Here is a 24,717-nt window from a genome sequence, read left to right as displayed (position 1 = left end):
AACAACTTAATAACAACAAATTTTGGGAACCTAGTAACTCAGTGGTGTGTAGGTATGTTGCTTTGTGTAAATGTACAGGGTACAATCCTTGATAGGACAGATTCAAACTATTCTACAATTGCTCGGGTTTGCGTAGACTGAGTAGTGTGAGTGGTCGTGTCTCTCTGACTGTACTCAATTGAATAAAGTTAGCAACTGTATGTGCTGTGTCGTAAAATTCATGAAAGGCAAACGGAAGTGAACCCATATATATTGTAAGATATCTTTCACCATACCAAATATTGCGTGTTGTATATGCTACATTTTATGACGATTATTAGCAGTAAAATGCTAGAAATAATAAATTTAGTCGGACATTTTTGAATTAGGAAGGATTCCAACTAACTGCTCACTGCAGCTTCGTCCACCCAGAACTCTTTCATTTACGTTAAGTTTTTATCAATTTCAATGGAAATTTCATAAAACCATTATAGTTACGTTTCTACTCAAGCGGTTATAAATGTCCATCAATAGATCCGTCACTCAGCATAATTTTTTCAAACAACCTCAAGAAACTTTCTCCTTCCGTCCGTTATTTTTTACCCCTTCTATTGACATTTTTTAATATGTAAATTTATTGTATTTATTTATTTATTTATTTATTTATTTTAATAAGGCACACATAACAAATTATAACCTTTTGTTAGGTTTATATATAGATAATTATGGTGTTAATGCTAGGTTATAATTCAAAAACATGTGTACACAACATGATTAACATTTAAACATAACATTTCAATTTCGACATGTGACAGACATAATAATTAATTAGTAAACATTATATACATATATCATAATTTACATTAAAAGAAATTGAAACCATAAAACTATCATCACACAAGAAAAACAGCCCAGCCTTAGGATGGCCTTAACATGAACCACATCACTAAATACCAGTAAACGTGCAAGTTCATTCCAAACGGCTCACGCACCTCCTGAATGATGACAGTTTCATGTCGAATATATCAATGAATTTGTGGTTGAGCATAAGATCATTATATTGTCGGCACATTCTGACAAGTGGATTATAATAAGAAGTATTGGTTCTGTGAACCTGAAGAGCAAACAATTTATGACTAGGATTTCGTGACTTAAATCTTGTATTAAGGCGTATGGCTGAAAGAAGAGGAGGTGATTCAATTATGTTATTGACTATTTTAAATAAGCAAATTAGGTCACTGCACCAGCGACGTGTTTCCAAAGATGTGATACCGAAATACCTAAGTTTATCTTCATAAGACTTTAATATACGGAGTTTATTTGACTTAAATGAAAGTATTTTTAGACACTTTTTTTGGACATGTTCAATGCGATCATTATGGATTTTATAGAACGGAGACCAGACAACGCTATTGTACTCTAAAATACTTCTGACAAGTGCAAAGTATAAATATTTTAAACTCTGATAATTCTTAAATTGTTTAGTACATCGAGTGATAAAACCTAATAATTTGTTACTCCTGTTAACTACAGCGTCATAATGTTCGTGAAATGTTAATTTTTCGTCAAAAGTTATACCAAGATCATTCACAGATCGCTTGCGCTGCAATATTTCTTCATTTATTTTGTAATCATATACAATTTTACGAGCGTTACGTGTAAAAGATACAATAAAACATTTTTTCACATTTAAAAACATATTGTTGCGATTACACCAATCAGTAATAATATTGATGTTGTCTTGAAGCAATTGACTATCACTTTCATCCTTCACCGCACAAAAAATCTTAAGATCGTCTGCATATAACAGGGTAGGGCACGTTAAACTTTCAGCGAGCTCATTAATGAAAATATTAAATAGTAATGGGCCTAAATGTGATCCTTGTGGAATACCCGAAGAGGCAACAACGGATGAAGACAGATATCCTGCCAATGCCACTAATTGACTTCTATTAGCCAAATAAGATTGAATCCACCTTAAAAGATTCCCATGAATGCCATACTGTGCCAACTTATGATAAAGAATCAAATGACTGACTTTGTCAAATGCCTTAGAGAAATCTGTGTATATAGAGTCCACTTGTAATCTTTTAGCGAACGATCTGCATAAATAATCCTTATATTCCAACAAATTACTTGTAGTTGATTTATTACTTATGAATCCATGCTGTTTAGTTGATAAGATTGGTTTGACGTGATTATAAATGAAATCGCAAATAATACCTTCAAATATCCTTGCAAAATGAGACAAAATGCTGATTGGTCTATAGTTCTCACACTGAGAACGGTCACCTGACTTATGAATAGGCACAACATAAGCCATTTTCTTAAAAATATCGTTTTCAGACAACAATATATGATAGATTGAATAATTATGATATATATTGTCGCTGTCATTGCACATAAGATTAGAAGAAGAGGTTTCATAAACTGACCCAAAATATTGAGCAAAAAGTTCACATGCCTCTTGACCATTTGAAGAAATAAGGCTTCTGAATTTCATTGATACTGGCATAGAATTAACAGTTTTTCTACTTTTTACGTATTGCCAAAAAGATTTTACATTAGTCCTAAGTGAGTGTTCAATCGAAGATAAGTAGCTGTTATAACATGACTTCATTAGATTTTTACTTCTCTTCCTAAGAAGAGCAAATGTGTCGTAATCTCTTGGATTTCCGTATTTTTTAAACCGTTTGTGCATTCTATTTTTCTCAGCGATACATTTTTTAAGAGGTAAACTAAACCATGAAGGATATTTTTGTGTATTAATTTTGGTTAGTGGTGTATATTTATTTATTATTTCTCTTAGTTTAGTATAAAAGGTTTCAACGGCGCAATCAGTATTTAAATGAGATAATATAGATTCCCAATCCACTCGATGAAGTTCACTTCTAATTTTTTCGAGATTACATTTTTTATAATTAAGACTCTTATATGCCTTCGGCTTAATATAATGGGGTGATAAGTCATCAATATCTACATTAACTAAGAGACAAGGATGATGATTATCAATCCGAATTAATGGATCACTAGTAGTATGAATTTCAGATAAATTCAAATTAGACAATACAAGATCAAGTAGACGATTATTTTTATTTGGAATATTATTATACTGGTTAAGATTACAAAGAAACATAGTGTCGATTAGGAGGTTAGATTTTAGATCCTTAGGGTCACTCGGCATCATTATATTAGATGAATCTGACCTTGTCCACTCAACTCCAGGTGTATTGAAATCACCAATACAGATGAAATCATTAAACTCATTTGCTTGTAAAATTGTATTTTGAAGTTTCTCGTAAAATTGTTGTAATTCGACAATTGGTAAATCGGGCGGTAAATAACATAAATTAATATTGAGAACATTTTTCTTTGACGAATTTACAGGGAGTATGCTCAACCACAAATCCTCGACTTGACTTTCCCATGATGTCTGACGGACAAACCTGAGATTTTTTTTTATAGCTATAGCTATACCACCCCCTTCTTTCTTATGGACGTTAGTGAAACTACGGTCACGGCGAAGAATGTTATAACGAGCATCCAGTAATTCCGCGTCAAATATAGTAATCAGGTTTGTCTCGGTCAGACATATTATATCATAATTACAATTCAAAATACCTAAATAAAGTTCAGTTATTCTAGTACGAATTCGATTTACATTCTGATAATATATAATCATTTTACAACAAAAAAAAATTCCTTAATGTTTTACCTTTGAATATTTAATTTAAAATAATAGTAATAAAATATGTTAAAAAAATATTATAATGAAACTAATTTAGACTTATTTGGACTTATTTGTCGAGCAGTAGGCACATACTACAGTCGTACCAAATTATCTTCGTTTTTTATGAGAATAGCACCTGAATGATCATCCTTACGCACGTATATACGACCATATTTGACCCAGACATATTTATAATTTTTCTCGGATGCAGTTTGTCTTGTTTTGAGATGTAAAATTTTACATTCAGGAGAGAAATGCTCCGCCATATATATCCTACAGGATTCACCTTGTAGATCCAGGTGCGATGAGTTAAGAGGTTCCTTGGCATGAGCTTTATTATATCGCATGTATGATGATAAAATTGTGTCGCGTAATCGGGGACTAGACACCGTAACTAGAATATTACGCGGCCGTTTGGATGACCTATTCATTTTAGCAACCCGTCTGCATGCTTGTATCTGGATGTCTTCAAGTGGGACTTTTATTGTTTCACATAATTTTTTTAATAGCGATATTAAATTCTCATTGAGGTTTTCTGGGACAGCCTGTATCTCCAAATTACAACTCCTAGAGATCTTTTCCATATTTGATATACGACTCGTCAAGGTGCCGATTTGTTCTTGTAATAATACATTTTTTGATTCTAAAGTTTTTATAATATTACATTTATCGACAATTTGAGACTTTAAAGTCGCTTGTTCTTCTGTAACAAATTCCAATGAAGCAGCAAAATCATTCTTTATTTCCTGAATCACAGTCTTCATCTCAGAGTGAACCAATTTTTTTATATCTTCTTGAAGGAGCTCACGAAAATCACTCATAAATTTGGAGAAACCAGTTTTCAACTTTGAGTCGAGCAATTCACCAATTTTTCCCATAGTGACCAACTCAAAGATCACCTGAGATGAACTGCAAACTGAGCCCATCTGCGTGCTGTCTAACTGAGTGTGGTTTATGTTATCCAGTGACATGTCAATTGAGTCCTCTCCATAAGGAATCTGATGATGTTTAACTGGGGTTTTTATGTTTGATTTGGTACGGCGAGTTATATTATGACATGACGGACACACCCACGAAGAACGATAGTCCTGACTGAGGGATAAAAAATGTTCCTTATCAATATTTAGGCATTGATGATGATATTTTCCGTTGCATTGTTTACATTTCATCATTAGATTTGATGATGATATGTCACGCCGGCAAGCTTCGCAATTCATTGTCACAATATTATTAATGTTGCTGTTATTCTGAGACACGCCGCCCAGCAGTGCCCTCTGCTCGACACACTGATAAATAACTCAATAAATATACCAATTATCCCTCAATAGCATTAGAGTTAACCATACCTATACTTGCTTTATAATTCAACTTGATTATTGAAATTATTCTCTTAATAACAATGTATGTTTATATTAATTTTTAAATAGCGTTGAAAGTATCTGAACTTAGTACATAAATTGGACTGCACATAGTCCAATAATCAATAAAACTTATTCCAGCAATTTTGATCACTTCAGATATCAAATCATACACCTACCAGATCACGTAATTAGTTGTTATGTGTAGACATATGTATAAATGACAATGTACTATAATCTAGACTTTTAATATGTGAGGTCAAATTAAATAATGTAATTGAATTATAATTTAGTTTACCGGTTTTTTTTTTATATAAAATGTAAAATATTTACATGCCTACATCTTGTAAGGCAATTAAACAGGTGCCAAAATAATACCACGTGGCTTGTAATAATTTTAAACTGTTTAATGCAAATAAACTAATTTCATTTAATTTTCACAGAAGGAGACAGATTTTTCCAAAAACAATCAAACTCTATATAAAACTTAAAAGAAACTATTAAAATTTAAGTTAGAAACTATTTTTTTTTCATTAATATCTTATATTAAAAAAAAATGTAAAAACTTGTTCGTTACGTAATATATTTTTTATCATTTCAACGGGTTATGTGACCAGTATCAATTAACATTATCCTCCAGAAGGAAATCCGCTAGCCTCTCGCCGAGCGCTATGACGGCGGCGGCGGGGTTGCCGCGCGGCAGCCGCGGCAGTGCGCTCGCATCGGCCACGCGCAGGCGCGCCACCCCGCGCACGCGCAGCCGCGCGTCCAGCACGCGGCCCAGCGCGCTCGTGCCCACCGAATGGAACGTAGTGGATGTCAAATGGCGCGCGTAGCAGCGCCAGTACTCGTCTGAATCCTGCTGCTGGCCGTCGCTGAGGCAATCTTTCAGTTCCAGTCGCACCAGCGACGCGCCCGCAGCCTTGAACACCGTCGTCTCTATCAAATGCTCAATAATCCGAATGCCGCGCACCATCTCTTCCAAATCGCGATCGTCAGACAGATAATTAGGAAAAATAACAGGTGCTTGAAGCGGATCCACGCTTGCCAACCGAACCGTTCCACTCGACTTCGGCTGCAATGGTACTGACGTCATCCTTATAAGAGCATAATTTTTACTAACCTCACTTAATTGATTAACTACAGAGTCATCTAATCCCAGATATCTGAAGATGACTTGTTCGACTACAGGCAAACCTCTACCTATATACAAATTATAGAACTGTGTTGTTGGCAACTCACACTCCGTACTGTTTCCCGTGAGTTGTCGATTAACAAAATCATAACACAATGTGTTTACAAAAGTAGCTACATCAGTGAGGCTGATAGAACCACTTGGAGGTACCAACATACCCGATTCAGAGCTATTTAAAATTTCTTTCGGTAAATTTAACGATTCTTCTGCTTTAACAAAAATTGACACTAGTGATTGATCTGTCATATTATTGCCTACTGGCAGATCTACGCGAACTGGTATACCCATTTCATTTAAATGATCAGCAGGACCGACGCCTGACAACATAAGTAGTTGTGGAGTGACGAGCGCCCCCGCGCTCAATATAACCTCCCGCGACGCATAAAGTCGTAATGCAGTTTTAAAAGGTCCATGAACGACCGTAATACCGCGAGCCACATTGTCATCGTCTATGATAATTCCTGTGCACCTGGTGTACTTGGCCACTTTCAGTTTCCTCTTCACATCATCTCTTCCGAGATATCCTCGTGCAGTACTCATACGTTCATTTCCATATGTATATCCAATAATTCGAGAAACTCCAATTTGAGATATCCCGTTAACATCAGGATTACGAGGGAAATTGAGAGCTTCGTACCCATCAATGATTCTCGAATGCCACGGATTTTTAGAGTCTTCGAAGAATCCTATCTTCATAGTACCCGTGGTATTATGATATGGTATGGAAGATGGGGGCAGAAGATCCAAATCTTGCAAGCCCTCGTAACGCAAAAAATAAGGCTTCATGTCTTTCCAGGACCAGCCCGTGATATTCAGCTCGTCGAAGTCGTGTCGGTTACCGCGGACATACATCATATAGTTGATGCTGGTGGTGCCGCCGAGACCCTTGCCGCGGCGGGCTTGGCATGCTCTGTTCCGTGAAGACAGACACGACACATTATTGGAAATTGTTTTATATTGATAGTTCATGGCCGGGTTCGCTAGCGCCACAAATGCAGCTGGTACCTGTAATAAATAGTAATTGTTTCGTATATCTACTAATTTTTATGTGTGTGCATGCGTGCGTGCGTTCGGGCGTGCGAAAATAATTAAGATACAGGGTGTAAGGGACAGGTTATCATAAACCGAAACAGTGAATTCAGACCATTATTCAGATCCGAAAGCCAGTGGTAATTCTTTACGGAAAATTTCAATTTCTTCCCCTATTTTTCTCATTCAAAATCATGTAATCTATGATATTGTGTCATAATATAAAGAAATAATAATATTTTATAGTGACATACTATGAAATATACAAAAAAAACAGTAACAGCAAACGTACCACGCGTCGTAAGGATCGTAAAATTTCAAATTTCAAATACACTGCGCGGCGTCAAAACTAAGAATCGTTAATTATATGGCTACGGTACATTTCCGCTGGGAAAATAATCTGCCATTTAGTTCATCTGGATCAGCTGTTTTTGTTTTGGACAACCTGTCCCTTACACCCTATGTATAGCACACATACATCAGAAGAAAACAGCGAAGGAAAATAAAGAGAGAGAACACAGGAAAATGGAAAGGGAGAGTTAATAGGATTTAACCGAGATTTTGAAGTTAGTGGAAGTTTAAGCACACCGAACAGAGGCAGGTAGTAAGTTCCACAAGCGAATTGCTTGGACAGTAAAGGATTTAGAATGAAAGGAAGAAGTATGAGCGGCAAATTTAAGGCGGACGTTATTGACACTGCGTAAAGTATGCTCATTAGCCTCACTGAGAAACACGAATCGGTCTTTTAGATAATCAGGAGCAACGAGTTTAAAAATAATTGCATAAAGAAGAGACAGGACTCGCTGATATTGTAGCTTTATAGATGAAATTATTTTTAATGTCAGTTGAGTAGTTTTTGAAATTATCCAATATAAACAAACAATTGAATCTTTCTTCTATATAATATTAGTATAGACTACATAGCATACCCAGGATATAGGGTCCGGGTCTCCGCCCGCCTCCACGAGCAGCACGCTGGCGCCGGCGAGCGCGAGCCGGGCGGCGACCGGCGCGCCCGCCGCGCCCGCGCCTACCACTATGTACTCGAACTCCTCGCCATCTGTACCGCCAAAACAGAGCCAGGGCATTACGAAGTTGATGATAAAATAAATTATACACCGAAACTGGGCCCGGTGATGTTTCGTTTATTATAAACCGTACTGTGAAGTATCCGGATGAGCAATGTTGAACAGTATGCGAATTACTTTGATCTGATGGCAATGAGGATATCTGTCGGACGTATCGCCATCCCAGAGAGTCACTCGAACATGTGCTATCGGATTGTTCAGCTCTTGCCAACAGTGAGTACTTACATATCCACAAACAGGAAGCCGAAATACTCCATCAAGACTTAACTCTCAAGTACGGCTTTATGAATTAGAGGCTGCCATATTATAAGTAGGAGCCTCAGCTGGCCCTTGTTAAGATTCCGAAGCGGTTCACTCCCGGGAAAAATGCAGAAGGCGGTGCTCTTGGATACGACCCGCATAGTACGCCTGTTTCTCACCCTGGGGTCTTGAACTCCGGCCGACTGTGTTTCTGCTGGGGGTAAATACATGTAATGACTCGTTGGAGTCAATATATGGCCTTAATTTAAGATTCACTTAAAATGTTATTTATTTAGAATCTATATTAATAATTTAAATTACATAAAATATCACATATTTTTTTAAATAACTATGGTATTATATTATTGTATTGATATTGTGATTTAATTAAAATATTGTAAAATTTTTTTGAATGTTGTTTACAACAGGATTAGTAAAATATTACGTAAGTATGTTATATTAAGTATTCTATGAAATAATGTAACAAACGTAATAATAATTTGTTTTTGTTGTAAATTAGTTTATTTATTTATTTATAGGATTATCAACACAAGATACAGCTAAACATTTCAATACAATACACTGGTAGATTAGATCTAACTGTTCTTACATTTATAGGCGACCACAGCATGCTTTGTGGTTGGTAAACATTAAAATAGAATTAAATTATTAAATGTCATTATATGAGTAAAGTTATTAACAATATGAATAATAATATAATATAAATAATGGAAATTGTAATTAAATTATTATAAATTATAAATAAATATAATGTAATGGGAAAGTACATCAATATTTTAATTTAGCCATGAACACAGAGTGACTATCGTTGTGAATATCAAGCACTAAATGTAATATGAAAACGTATGAGTGATATATTAGCTATTATTAATAACTTAGTTTCACTACGAAAGTGTTGTTGATAAGTATAGATTTGATAAGTTAATTTTAAATTTTCGCACTGTTTACATATATTTTATTTTAAATACACAATCGGGACTTGACGAGATGAAAAAACTTGAAACGTCGTCAATAAAGAAGCAAGTATAAGCAAGTACTATTTATCTGGAAAGGATTTTTTCATTAAGTCCCGATTGTATATTAAAAATATGGATTTGATTATTGTTGAATAGTAGCGAGTATTCGATGTATTAAGCACAGTATTGATGTTAATCCTGTATTGGAATCTTGTAGCGACAGACATTCTAACAGTCTAGTGTGGTCCGTCGAACTATAAGGAAATGTGTATTTATATTATATAAAGAAGTTGTTGTTTTTATGTTCAATTAATTAATATATTAATATACCTAATTGCCTATTTGAGATACAATATTGTATGACGTAAATATTACGTAACACAAAGATTTTAAAAGAGTAACTGCTGAGTTCGTTCTAGTTCCTTATCAGCAGACAAATACATTCGAAAACTACATTAAATATACTACAAAAATAACATAATGATAAAGAGATAAGAAACAACATCAAGTAATAGAATTAATCTGCCCTTATTTACTCACTATTAATGTACTATAACTGTGAGTAGCGTTTCATTAGGACTACAGTCGCATATATGTTTATTTATTCATCTTGCTTACGTAAAGTCAACATATTTAAAAGATTAAGACATACAGTTTGTGAAAACATAGGTCTTATTGTGTATCATGGTTACGTTGGGCCAGTATTAAGGTATGGAATTTTACTTAGGGAAATCTTTAAACTTATGAATAAGGTACTCATAGCTCAGAAGAAATGTATAAGAGCGACTTGTGGATTGAAACTTACTGCGATATGTAGGGGTGTTTTTAAAAAGCGTGAAGTGTTGACAGTAATCTCTCTATATGTGTATTCTAGAAATTGACCTCTTTGTATGAAAGCATCACATGATATAATAGTAAATATGTTCAGAGAGCCCTATCTAAATTACGGGCACCTAACTGTAATAGTTTTTTTCAGCACAAAAATATTCAAGTAATGTGCATTAAAGTATTTACGGGCTTCTACAAAATGTATACCATGTGATACAATTCAATTTATTTAAAACTTGTCTACGTAAATGGCCGTATATAAGAAATGTTTTTTTCAATAATAAAAATCTAATAATAATTAAATTAAAGAACTTAATTTATTAATAATTATATAGAAGTTAAGCATAAACATTGGTAACAGCGTGATATAAACCGTATTTCTAATTGGAATTCAATATTTCATTGTAACGTTCTTAACTGTGCCAAAAGTGGATATCTTTGGATATTCAATAATATATATTTGTTGTTCTGTAACATTAGTCATATTATATTATTGTTTCGTTGTTTTAAAAATTAACCACATAGTGCAGGAACAGAGATGGATTGTATTTAATTTGAAATGAAAGTAATTGATTAAAGCAGCATGCCTTTTAAATTAGTTGGAACGAACACTAATTACAATTATTTTATAAATGTTTTTACTTAGCTTTTCTGTTACGTTTTGTCGAGATAAACATTCTAGTCATAAAGACCTAGCATCTGATTCATATTCATGCTAATGTTTTTGCAAATGATTGATTGATTCAGTCCAAACTTTGTTCGCAATGCTAGGTTCATTAAATTTGTTGTCATCGTATCTAGTATTCCTACCATCACGCAGGCTGTGTTTCGATATAAAATCAGAGATATAAAAATAATTTGTTTTTTTTAATATTTAATAGAATATGTTATCTAATACCTCCTTAGTTGTTCTGCTTACCTAGTACTCTATGAGAAATTAGATGGGTAATATGAATGTATCCGTTATGTAGGTCTTCTGGATATTTATTGTGGAAAAAAGGTTATCAGCCATTTCGATATCGCCCATACCGGTCGGATATCTATTTTCGAATATGTAACTTAATATATAACTTAGATTATATAGATACAGTGTCTCCATAGAAATACATTGAGAAAAACTGTTTAACTTTGCGTGATTAATAATTACGAGTGAATCCTTTATAAATTCTATGTTTAATTTGTCTTATAAAGTCTGCATCTTTTTAATGCATTTATACTAATTTTATTTATTAAATTATACGTCAAAATACATTTTATGCGTAAGTATATAGAATTCTGATAAAAAAAAACGATAATTTGAAAATTTGCTGACAAATAGTTGACCCGTTTTTGAGGCTCGATGCTATGTAATCTAAGGTTCTATCTGTAATCCAATATTATTTTTGGATAACAGACTTTTAACATATTCGTTATTGGACCAATATATAAATATTGTAACTAAAATAAATACATAGATATTACCATATGTTACCCACCTGTAATGGATACTACTAACATTCTGATACGGCACGCAAGTGATCCTATATAAATATTAGACTCAGTTTTAGTGTTCTCTCGTGTTGAAAGAAATGTACAAAATAGGATCTATTGTACTGGAATGTATAATATCATGTAACAATTACGTTTTGTTTTTAACTTACAGATAAATTACTTTCATAAAATCCATACTTAAACAATTTTATCTTTCTAAAAGAATTGTAGATAATCGAGAAACCTTAGCGATAAGGCCGCCCGTTGTATTTGCGCCGTCATGGTTAAGCCAGCCATCATTGCGCTCAACTATATTTTAGGGAACTTAATAACCACGCCACTACCTGTCTGGACAACAAATTAACCCCTGGCAGAAGCCGGCGTTTAGGGCCCCAGGGAAAGAAACCGACATGTTATACAGGCAGTATCCAAAAGCACTGCTTTCTGTATCTTTCCCCGAAGTAAGCTGCCTTGGAATCCCAATCGACAGAGGTATTGTTTCAGACCGCTTGGGATAAGACCGTGCACCGACAGAACGATTGGAATTATTTCGGTGCATGTAATCCCTCTACATTTCGGTCACCTTGTGAGCCAAATCGAGATACATTCTCTTCTTCCCGGTTTTAGCTTTCATGAGGTTCTCTTCATGCGGCATGGTGATATCCACCAAATATATTACATATATATTATATATCTATTACATTTAATTTTAATTCCTTTAAGTAACTTCTCGAGTTTTTAAATATGTCTGGTCTGTCTATATATATAGGTGCTTGCTATTACCTGTAAGTGTCACTCCAACAGGCAGCGAGAAACTCGGCGGGAGAGCTCCCGCAAACTGGGTGGTGCCAAGAACTGACAACAGCAGTAGGAACACCAACCTGACGGTAACAAACAAAAAATATTATCTTACATTTAGCTTACTCTTATTGCTATCGCTATTGTCATAACAATAAAATCAACAATGGCTTTAAATAATCAGTTTTAGAAATTATCTACACATCATGACCTATGAATAAATATTTTTTAGCGAGAACACTTGCGTCAGAGAACAAATCCACGACTTCAGTTGGTGTTTGAATGGGGTGATACTAAAACTTTATTACTGAAAAGATACAGTTATGTCCCCTCGCTTCCAACTTGATAGCCATTTTACGAAATATATCTTTTTCAATTTCTGGTCATCTAGAATTCCTAGGTAAATTTATCATCTATTCTTAACTTCGAGCGATATATCGAGTCCAGAGTAAAATTGCATCGGAAAAAATTAAACGTCCTTCAAATGTCATGAAATATTACTCACACCTGGATAACTCTTAACACATTACCAAGCACAAGTAGAACAACGCGTGGAGTGTGTTAATTATTGTGTTGAATCCGTTCACTAGCAGCGCAGGACTCTATATTGACAATCGTACAAAAGTAATCGTTTCATATTAGTTATTTGTATCTGAAAATCCTCAGTCTTGGTCATCGCCGTATGATAATGTGTTTGTCGATGTTCTTCGGGTTTTAATTTTTTTATTTTGTCTTATCCATGTTAGTACATGAGCAGTCATGACGGTCTTGCATTGATAACCTGTCCCATTCAATATTTTAAATTGGCAATTTTTTTTTATATATTATTTTAAGGGCTTTTACCTTCTTCAGGTATATCAGTCCTATTGTACCCTGAACTGATTTCTCAAACAAAACTTTATCTACCTTCCCTAGACGCGGAAAGAGAAGAATTAATGGGCATCAATAATTTACAGAGATGTTAAAAAAATTCTGGTTTAAGTTCAGCTAACATAGATTGAATAAGACCAACATTCAATTTATTTAAGTTAAAGTGGCGCATGAATTCTTCTCTTTCCTTCGTGTTAATACGACACTCTAATAGAATATGATGCACATCATCGATGGTATTACAAGTTTGACAATGGGGTGACAAGGACTTTCCCATCATATGTGCAAATTTTTTTGATGGATAATGACCAGATCGTAGACGAACAGCTAATTTAATACAGTACCTATTGATTTTAGTTCCACAAAACCAAGGAATATGTGGAGGTTCAGCCTGAATAGTTTTGTAGCAAATGCCTTTTTCTTTTGAAATTTCGTTAAAATATTCTTTCCAATCTTTTTGACATAAACTTTTGAATTTAGATATATAATCAGTAAAATGTGGTAATGACTGATGTTCCCTACCTTTCTCTATGCCCAGTTTAGCTAAACGATCTGCTTCTTAATTTCCCCGTAAACCAACGTGTGCTGGAATCCATTGCAGTATTAGATCAATTTTACTTAGGTTTAATTTATGAATGAGTTCTAAAATTTTGTAAGCAATAGGAATTCCTCTTTTTCCGGATGCACAATAAATTAAGTGTTATAATCCCTCCAAGACACTGTTTGAGCTAACACACACTCTATCCAACGTAACATATATATATATGCACTGGTAGAGAATCCAAACGTCTCAATATAATTAAATCTCCACAACAAATATAAAAATTGAAATTATCCATCTGAGAATTATATCTATGTCCCAAATCAAAATCAATCACAAACATTCCAGCAAATATAGAAATACAATAGCAAAAATACTGCCGAAAACACGTATTAAGATATATGATAATATAGATGTTATATTCACAAAGTAAACACTCAAACACGCAAATCAAGACAATACACTGGCGAAGATAGACATTTCAACTATTACTTATAATTAGAACTGAACTTGTATCCGCACCGCGCACCATAATGGAGCAGTTCTACACCCAAATATAGGCATAATATTTTTCTTTGGCTATTTTCTTTGCAGATTGTAAAAGGATTTTGTTTGAGCTTGTGAGGTGGTCATTAAAATATATGAAATCGTTCCTCAGCAAACCAATGTCAGAACGTGAACTCGAGAGCTTTAACTCGAGATAAAAAGTCTAAATATATGATTGTTTAGACGGTTTTGATTATCGGATTCTTTATATTTTGTGCCATGTCAACCAACAAGTGGCACTGTTCACACTGTCAACAGGAATAGAAGCATTATATTAGCACGAGCACGACAATATTACCGCAAGGCGCCGCCACATTCCGCGCCAGCGCAGCCGCAGCGACAGCGGCAGCCGCCCGCCACGTGTGTACTTGGATACTCACATTGTTTCCCCTGGCCCGAATAGCACGTCACTGTACTAAGCGACAGCCGGCACTCACGCTATATATTGTATACTTGCTAATTGTGACGTGACGCAGGCTTTAAATATTTATTTATAACTAGTTAATTTCGTCCACGTGGTAGTAGATAGTAGATAACATAAGTATTTTGGTAGGAAAGGGATTATTAGTAATAGTTGATAATAAGATGGTATAAAATCTCGATCGCTAACAACATACCATATCAGGTCGAACTCCATACTCTGTAGTCAGCGAATAAAATGCAAAGTATTAAAATTTACTCTTTTTGTTAACGTATAAGCCGGAATAGCTGCGTATAGACAGCTGCATTTCTTTAACGATAACAGTGTTTGAGCTACATTCTTAAAAAAAAAGGAAAAAATTAATAAATAACTCAAATTTCATATTGATAAAAACTACAACCAAATACAGTATTTTTGAACAGACTAGTCCCTACTAGAAGCACTCGTTCACGAATATGACGGATAAGCCAGCCATCATTGTGTTCAACCGTATTATAGGGAGCCCAACAACTCAGCCCACAGGGGGGAGAAAGGATTGTTAGTAATGAGGATTAGTAGCCCCATTTCTATCTATATATCTTGTCAGGTCGATCACCTCGTGGTTCCCTCTGGAAACCATCGTGAATGATTTATTGTTAGATTCGTCACCGTAGGCTAACTGACCTGCTTCTTGTTCACCTATCACCCCTCACTGGCGTCCCGCCAGTGTATACCGATAGCGCAGGCGGGGATACTATTCCATTATCATCCATCAAAAAAGAAAACTAGACCCACAACGGCACAACACGTTCCCTGGACATCAAAGTGAGCATGACTTGTTTCAAGATACGGGTCAAAAATATCGTTAGCGGCGGCTAGCCGCCGTTCGCCAAAGGGCTGGGGTGACGACCGCGGGGGCGGTCCCACCCCAATCAACATGGCCTTGGGAAGTCCCGCGCGTATCCTCGCGCGCTTCCCATTGAAGAGTAGGCGGGCGCTTGACATCAGGTGCCTGCTCCATATTTTGAGTCGGGGCCCGCAAGCCAGTGCATGCCAACGCCGTTGGAGCTCGGTGGGCTTCGAAAGAGAACCCGGGTCTCCAACACTTTGGCGCGGCGAGGGATGCCGTGGTGGTTTTAGCCGGTAGGAGTCCGGCAGTACCCATACGCCTCCCCCGGGGCATATGGGTCTACAAGATGCACTTCCCCACGATAAAAAAAAATGTCACTCAAAAATTACTGCGAGAAAAAGTTTTTATGTATATGAGACTGGCCAGTTATAATTTATTTTAAAATATAATTGTTTATAAGTAAAAATAGGTACGTTCTAAATTCAAAACTTCCCTCCACATTTTTTGCGAGCTAATTAAAATTACGAGTTACATACCAAGAGATTCAGCATATACTGCATGATGTTGATGAATAGACAGGTAGGTTTACACTTGGTACGTAAGACACAAATATATTAGGTAAAGATGTGGATATATTGGTTGTTTACTTTACCATAGTGAAATAGTTAACAGATGTCTCTGATAATATCATTTAATATTAAAGTTATGGAAATATATATTTATAAATAGATAGATAAATAGATACTCTGTGTTGTTTCCTCCAAAAGATTACAAAAGTAAACCTACTATAGGTACAAACAATTACAAGAAATAGTCACAATGAGAAAACAATGGGCGACCTTATCGCTAAAAGAGATCTCTTCCAGGTAACCTTTGGTTGGAGAGGACTAGTTATAAACAGTTTGATTGGAGACACGATGAAGATGCTATTATTTCTAAATATGGAGATGTAATCCATGTAATAATGTAAATATATATCCCTATTATATATTCTTTATATTCTTACTAAATACAGATCATATTTCGAGTGACCAGGATAAAAATAGCCAGTGTTCTTCTCCATCCAAAATACTACGTGTAAACCAAATTTCAGGATGATTAAAGGAGTTGTTAAGACGCCGAGAGGTTAGAAACAAACACAATGATATGGTTTTATTGTCATAAAAAATAAAACGCCTACCAACTGGCGAGCAACTCTTTTTTATTTTACACTTATTTATACTTCTACAACGAAAAGTATTCATTTACATTCTGTTTAATAATCAACTTCCGTCCTTTTTTCTTTGACGAAACAATTCTGCACTATCGAGGGCCTACCATGAAATGTTTCCCGAAATTTATGAACGAACCACAAATTTGATGTTAAATTTACATGATGCTTACCGTTTAAAAATATAAATAATCATTCCTTCGGTCTTTTACAATAGGATTTATGATATTATTTACTGGGTATTACTTTATTTATTATTTATTTACTATATTTACTGGCTCTATTTACTGGGTTGATCTCCTTATGAACAGAAACACGAAATTGAGTCCGAAAATTCGGATTTTCATTTCATGGTAGACCCCTGATTACTCTTTGTCATTGTGGCATAGGTAGATAAGCGAAAAAGGTAAAGCTACATCCATATGGCCTAAGATCAAATAGGAATAAAGCACTCAAGTTGAAATATTCAAATATCCTTTCTTAATGGATGCTTACATTATAATTCTAAATTTTAAACTTCTAGCAGTTTTGGCTTTGCGTTGACAGACAGTCAGGACGAACGATTTATATTTAGGTATTTTATTGACATTTTAGTACACACACAAACCTCATCAAACTATTGAAGCGATTATGAAATAAATAAAAATATTTTTTTATTCAAATGAAGTTAATTATAAGCATTTTTGAATAGTCATTTTTTATGAATCTACCACCCGGTTCGGAATGCAATTTCCGCTGAGAAGCACGGGCAAGAAACTCAGGAAACTCAGCTGCCTTTGATAAAAATTTCTAAGGGTCCAATTTGAAAGTGTATTCTTTCAAAAAAAAAAGGATGTTCCAAACAGGTTTATACTCGTAAACGACGAAGTTCTGAGGTAAAAAAAATAAAAAATATAACTGAATAGAGCACTTGCTCTATCTTCGAAGTCCGTTAAAAATACTTATTACTGACAGCTTGACTGGCTGATTTTTATATGTACATTCTTGTCATCGTCATTATCATCATATCGTTTGTTAACTGTCGGCTGCTGAACATACGCATTTGCATTTTTATTTTTTATTAGATTATGTAGATAGAGTGTTTCCACACAAATGCTTCGAGAAAAACGGGTCAACTTTTTCATACAATTATGCGTGATAAACAGTTATAAGTGTTTCCTTTATAACTATTATATTAATTTGACATTTAGCTGACAAAAAGTTGACCCGTGTTTGAGACTCGATGTTCTATATATATAATTTAAGATTCAAACATACGGTTTACGTGACGTGAATTGTTTTTATTGCTCCTCCCGTGATCCCGTCACAACACTTGTTCAACAACTTACTTTTGGTGACTTCGCGTGTGGATTTTGGAAGTAGGTCAGCGTATATTTTTTCCCTCCACATAATAAATAATATATAGTGTACTGTGTGTGATCAACTTATATTAATAGTATTTATGTGTATAGAGTGAGATAGATATGTTTTCCTTTAAAAAAACAAATACTGTGTAAATATCATGCGAACTCACAAACGACCTTCAGAGACAGAAGTATAGTAGTTTTTGCACAACACACAGACAACAAACAATTTATAAATATTATAGCTATGGCTTCTATTGTTCTTATTTAGATACCTTATCTACCTACACATACACTCATATATATATATGGTGTCAGGCGCGTGGTCCTGACATAGAATAGACCACCCCTTTCTTTCCCATGGGTGTCGTAAGAGACGACTAAGGGAGGGCGAGAGATTGGCAGCAATGTCCCTCATAAAACATCTTCAAAGCCTAACTGCGGTTGCCAATCCACCTACCAAGCGTGGCAACTACTGGCAAAACCTCCCTTATGGGGAAGGTTATGTTTAATAGTAGACAGTTAACGGCTGAGCAAATAACAAGTTTAGTATTGCAAACGTACACGTCAATCGCCATTATTGTCTAGAAGGAAGTCTGCGAGCCTCTCGCCGAGCGCGATGACGGCGGCGGCGGGGTTGCCGCGCGGCAGCTGCGGCAGCGCGCCCGCGTCGGCCACGCGTAGACGCGCCACCCCGCGCACGCGCATCCGCGTGTCCAGCACGCGGCCCAGCGCGCTCGTGCCCACCGAATGAAACGTGGAGTACGTCAAGTGGCGCGCGTAGCAGCGCCAGTACGCTGTCAAGTCTCGCGAGCTGGAGGGGCAGCCCTCCAGCTCCAGCCGCAACAGTGATGCACCCGCAGTCTTGAACGCCAGCGTCTCGGTCAACTGCTCTATAATCTGAATACCGCGCACCATCTCATCCACGTCGCGTTCATCCGATAGATAATTAGGGAAAATGGCAGGCGCTTGAAGTGGGTCCACGCTTGCCAACCGTATTGTACCGCTAGACTTCGGCTGCAATACTAGAGATGAGATTATAACAAGAGCATAATTTTTATTAATTTCACTCAATTGATTTATCACAGAGGCTGCTAAACCTATTCTTTGTTTGAGGATGGGTCCCCCGATTACAAGCAAACCTCTAGCTGCGTACTGATGAATAAATTGCGTTGTCGACAACTCACACTTCGTACTGTTTTTTGTGAGTTGCCGTTTATCAAAATCATAGCACAATGTGTTCACGAAGGTAGTCACGTCATTAAGACCGATAGATCCAAGAGATCTACCTCGAGATATTAGAATATCCGCTAACAAACTAAAGATTTTTCCGGCGCTATCTATAATTCCTCTCAGTAAATTTGTTTCTTTTTCTACCTTAACAACAACTAACACCAACGTATGATCTGTCATATTATTACCTACTGGCAGATCTACGCGAACTGGTATACCCATTTCATTTAAATGATCAGCAGGACCGATGCCCGACAACATAAGCAGCTGTGGAGTAACGAGCGCCCCCGCACTCAATATAACCTCCCGTGACGCATAGAGTCGTAATGTAGCATTAGAAGGTCCATGAACGACCGTAATGCCACGAGCCACATTGTCATCGTCTATGATAACTCCTGTGCACCTGGTGTACTTGGCCACTTTCAGTTTCCTCTTCACATCGTCTCTTCCGAGATATCCTCGTGCAGTACTCATGCGCTCATTATTGTATGTGTATCCAATGATTCGAGAGACTCCAATTTGAGATACCCCGTTGACATCAAGATTACAAGGGAAATTAAGCGCTTCATATCCATTAATGATTCTCAAATGCCATGGATTATTAGAATATTCGAAAAATCCTAACTTCATAGTACCCGTGGTATTATGATACGGTATAGAAGATATAGGAAGATGATCTAAGTCCTGCAAGCCCTCGTAACGCAAAAAATAAGGCTCCATATGTCTCCAGGACCAGTCCGTGATGTTCAGAGCGTCGTAGTCTTCCCGGTTGCCGCGGATATACATCATATGATTGATGCTAGTGGAACCTCCGAGACACTTGCCGCGGCTGACCAGACATGCTCTGTCCTTCGAAGATAGACACGATACGTTATTAGATATCGTCTCGTATCGGTAATCCATTTCTGACCCCATCAGCGCCATTGCCACAGCCGGTATCTATAATGAACAGTCATTATTTAATAGACTAGCTTCAGTTTGCGACTTCGTTCGTTTGGGGTGCGGTAGCTTACTTCTAAATACATCCTAATCATATTAAATCTCAATAATATTAAGTTTTACTCGAGTAGTTAAATAAGATTATTAATTACATTTTTGTTTTTCATAGCTTTAATAGGTAGAATGTCAAATTTTTTTTAGAATTCAAGTATAAAGAATTAAAATATAACAGTATTTCAATTATTAATAATGATATTTAAATTAATTCATGAAGTTTATAGTGTCCAGAGATCTATTGATAAAGCAAGTTCATATATTTTTTATTGCACTTGAACAAAACATACAGCGATTAGTTTAACAACTTGTTAGCAAGGGTGGGTCTCCGAAAGAATGAAGTCCTCAATTTGTGTCTCTTATTTATTACGAGATCACATCATCCATTCTGAACTGATTTTGATAATTATTTCTATGATCATCAAAAGTTCATCTCCGTGTTGGTTGGATGTGTGTGTTAACGACCGAAGCCTCAGTTTTTTTTAAATGTGCCTGTGACTTTTCTTATGTAATTTCCTCTGATTGTTCATATTCATAAGCACACCGTCTCTGTGCTGATAGAGTCAGTGTTATTATGCAAAACTCCATAACATACCCTGGAGATGAAACTTGGATCTCCACCTGCTTCCACAAGAAGCACGTTGGCGCCAGCGAGCGCAAGCCGGGAGGCCACCACCGCGCCCGCCGCGCCCGCACCCACCACTATGTACTCGAACTCCTCGCCATCTGTACCACCAAAATAGAGCTAGGGTATTACGAAGTTCACGAGGTGGATGTGATTGATGATTTGAGCAAAATTATTGATGATAGCATTTCATTTATCAAGTTCACTTTCACTTGGTTTAAAAGTTATGATGTTTTTCATATGTTGTTAGTATAGTCCGTAAGGTCCCGATCTAGAATAGGCCACCCCTTCCTTTCCTGCGGGTGCCGTAAGAGGCGACTAAAGGAACTTAATTGTAGAGAGATAGGCAGCAGCGTCCATTTGTGGGGAAAGGATTGTTAGTAATGGGAGATTAGTCCCCATTGCTATCAATATACTCTATCAGGTCGACCTCTACGCGGTTGCTCCTGGAAACTATCGTGACTAATTTATCATTGAACTTGTCATGATGGACCAACTGACCTGCCTTTTCATCCTCACCAATCATCCCTCACTGGTGCCTCACCAGTGTATACCGTTAGCGCAGGTGGGGTTTCCATTCCATTATCATCCATTAAAAAAAAGCAGCGTCCCTCTTAAAACATCTCTAAAAGCCTACCTGCAGTTGCCAACCCGCCTGCCAAGTGTGGCAACTACTGGGAAATCCTTCCTTATAGGGGAAGGCTTGTGTTCATCAGTGAACAATTAATAGCTGAAATGATGATGATGATTGTTAGTATTCTCCACTATTTAAAATCATTGAAAATTTATATATGATATTATGAAAATTTATTATTCAATAGAGGAAAAAATCGAAGGTGAAAATAAAAATACGTACCTACTATGAAATATAATTGTTATATTATTAATAGATTGTTTGTAATTTGACATCAAATTAATAAATTATTCATTAAACATTATTACAAAGGAAAGTTCACGAATAGAATAAATCATTTACATAAATATTATGACGTTAAAACTTTTGTTTGACAAGGCGACGGCTGAGTTATTTGCCCGTTTTTCTCAGCTTCAATTGTATTCCGAATGGTCATAAAAAATAATTATGAAATTTAATGCTTATAACTAAATTGAACAATAAATGTTTATTTATTTTTTAACAATTTCATATTCTTAAAAAATTATGAAGAATCGTAATAATGTTTATTGACTACAATGACTAATTGTAGTTTGAAAGATTAATTTATTTATTATAACTGAGTACAGCATATGATATCCGAATGTACAAAATACAAAACACAAAAGGAAGTATTGGTACAGAGGAACAACACCTGAGTACTCAGGGATGGGAACGCATGGGGGTATCATGGGCGAAACAGTATACTCTGTTATGTCCATGGTACTGCTTATGTCTATAAGCGACGGTTACCACTTTCCATCAGGTGGGCTTGATATTACCTGTAAGTGTCACGCCAGGAGGCAGCGAGTAGCTAGACAGGAGAGCTCCCGCAGTCCGGGCGGCACCGAGAACTGACAGCAGCAGTAACACCAACCTGACGATATGAAGGAAAATTTAATATCTTACACTTGACCGACTTTTTACATCATCGTGGAGCAAATTAATACTTTTTTTACATAATAAATTTTTTTTTAGTATGTCATCGTTTCTGAAGTTACGTTTTTTTTATGGCAAACAAGCTGACGGCCCACCTGATGGAAAGTGGTAACCGTCGCCTATAGACATGAGCAATACCATGGACTTAACAGAGTATACTGTTTCGCCCATGATACCCCCCATGCGTTGCCATTCCTGAGGACTCAGGTGTTATTCCTCTGTACCCTGTAAATTCACGCCATATCTCACCCTTCAAACCGAAACACAGCCATGCAAACACAACTGCTTCACGGTTGAAACACGAATGGGACAGATGTACCCAAGCAATCGACTTTTGTACAAAGTCTCCCTCTGGTAAATATACACATATTTTATTGTTGCAACCTTGAGAGTATATCGTGGACAGGAGACGATAAAACGCCACTCCGTAAGCGCTTCCGCGGGTTTGCAGTATCACCTGCACTAGTCTTCTTTATACTGTAACTGTAAATACCATATATGGCCAAAAGCACTAGAGTAGTTCCAAAAAAACAAAGTTACATAGAACGAACGCAATAATATGACCGGGATCGAATTGGTCCACGCGAATACAGCCGCCGTCGCCCGCAGTATGCGTACTCGGATACTCACATTGTTTCCTCTTATCGGAATAACTGGTTACTGCACTGAGCGACAGCTGCCACACACATTATATATTAACTATTTGCGAATTAGAATGTTTATGTTATACGAATAATTAGTAATTACTAATTTTATAATTCGACTACAAAATAAGTTATATTCTAATTTCCGTATTCCAATGATTTTACTCATTACCAATTACAAGAAAGTCCTTTCTCTGAATCTGTTTACTACTAAATTCATTCCATAGGGTGCATCCATTACTACTACAGTAGTATCTCAGTAAAACCGACGACAAAAGAAAAAGAAACGCCAAATTATAATACGTGTTTTTTTATACAACTTAGAATGGCAAACAAGCTGACGGCTCATCTGATGCAAAGTGGTAACCGTCGCCTATAGACATGAGCAGTACCATGGACATAACAGAGTATATTATTTCGCCCATGAATCCCCCCATACGTTGCTATTCCTGAACATTCGAGTGTTATTCCTCTATACCGTGTAAATTCACTGCCATATCCCACCCTTTCAAATCGAAACACAGCCATGAAACAAAACTTTTTCACGGTAGAAACACGAATGAGACAGAGGTGCTCAAGCAAATGACTTTTGTACAAAGTACGTGTTGTAATACTTTTGCAATTTCCTATAAAAACTGTACTTACTTTTATCAAAACTTTGCAATTTTTACTAGATTTAAATTAGCAACACTTTTAGCCATTAACAAATTAAGACATTTCAACGATCGGGTCGATTCGTACTTAACGCCTACTAATGAATGATATTGGTAGTCGAATGAATCAAATAAGTAGTCGAATAATTTGAAAATCATTCGAATAATACAAATCATTTGCCCAGTCGAATAATTAGTAGTCGAATTAGTAAAGTGGCACATCTCTACTGTGTATTATATACCTGCTCACGGTGACGCGAACGACCATTCTTAGGTGTTTGTAACTAGATTTTCCACTTGGTAATGGAAATTCAATATTTTGCAAGAATTACGTATAATACCAGCCATAAGTTCTGTTAAAAATGTAAATGCATTTTTTTATGAAGTAATGTAATATTACTAACATTTATATCTACATATTTATGACAGTCGCAGCAAAAAATAAATAAATATTCTATTCGAAATTACTACCTTTGGCTTTTGTGCAGGCCTTTAATCTGTCTGACCAGGAATCTATGGATTTACG

The 24,717-nt window shown here is 36.1% G+C and overlaps 3 protein-coding genes across 3 annotated transcripts; all 3 read right to left on the bottom strand.

The window, feature by feature from the left end:
- Positions 1–3,801: 3,801 nt before the first annotated feature.
- On the bottom strand, positions 3,802–4,293 carry LOC128201195 (uncharacterized). Its single transcript, XM_052897395.1, has one exon. The coding sequence runs from the start codon at positions 4,291–4,293 to the stop codon at positions 3,802–3,804; it is 492 nt and encodes a 163-aa protein (XP_052753355.1).
- A 982-nt stretch (positions 4,294–5,275) lies between these two features.
- Positions 5,276–15,084, bottom strand: LOC113510455 (ecdysone oxidase-like). The gene is made up of 4 exons (XM_026893912.3): positions 15,030–15,084; positions 12,678–12,775; positions 8,221–8,351; positions 5,276–7,267 (listed from the first exon to the last, which is right to left on the bottom strand). Coding segments are annotated over exons 1-4 (1,812 nt in total). The 5' UTR covers positions 15,032–15,084; the 3' UTR covers positions 5,276–5,686.
- A 1,972-nt stretch (positions 15,085–17,056) lies between these two features.
- On the bottom strand, positions 17,057–23,566 carry LOC113520739 (glucose dehydrogenase [FAD, quinone]-like). Its single transcript, XM_031910197.2, has 4 exons — positions 23,525–23,566; positions 22,738–22,832; positions 21,274–21,404; positions 17,057–20,624 (listed from the first exon to the last, which is right to left on the bottom strand). Coding segments are annotated over exons 1-4 (1,833 nt in total). The 5' UTR covers positions 23,527–23,566; the 3' UTR covers positions 17,057–19,019.
- Between the last annotated feature and the right edge of the window lie 1,151 nt (positions 23,567–24,717).

The sequence above is a fragment of the Galleria mellonella genome, unplaced genomic scaffold, assembly GCF_026898425.1.
Source record: "Galleria mellonella isolate WM207_F2 unplaced genomic scaffold, CSIRO_AGI_GalMel_v1 utg36, whole genome shotgun sequence".
Classification (NCBI taxonomy): domain Eukaryota; kingdom Metazoa; phylum Arthropoda; class Insecta; order Lepidoptera; family Pyralidae; genus Galleria; species Galleria mellonella.
This window is presented reverse-complemented; position numbering and strand designations above follow the sequence as displayed.

Excerpts from the sequence above, each read along its gene's own strand:
- LOC128201195 (XM_052897395.1), bottom strand. The coding sequence starts at position 4,293 with ATGGAAAAGATCTCTAGGAGTTGTAATTTGGAGATACAGGCTGTCCCA.
- LOC113510455 (XM_026893912.3), bottom strand. Across the intron at positions 8,352-12,677 it reads TGTTGGAGTGACACTTACAG|ATGGCGAGGAGTTCGAGTAC; the intron begins GTAATAGCAAGC and ends TTGGCGGTACAG. Across the intron at positions 7,268-8,220 it reads ACCCGGACCCTATATCCTGG|GTACCAGCTGCATTTGTGGC; the intron begins GTATGCTATGTA and ends TATTTATTACAG.
- LOC113520739 (XM_031910197.2), bottom strand. Across the intron at positions 21,405-22,737 it reads TCCTGGCGTGACACTTACAG|ATGGCGAGGAGTTCGAGTAC; the intron begins GTAATATCAAGC and ends TTGGTGGTACAG. Across the intron at positions 20,625-21,273 it reads ATCCAAGTTTCATCTCCAGG|ATACCGGCTGTGGCAATGGC; the intron begins GTATGTTATGGA and ends TGTTCATTATAG.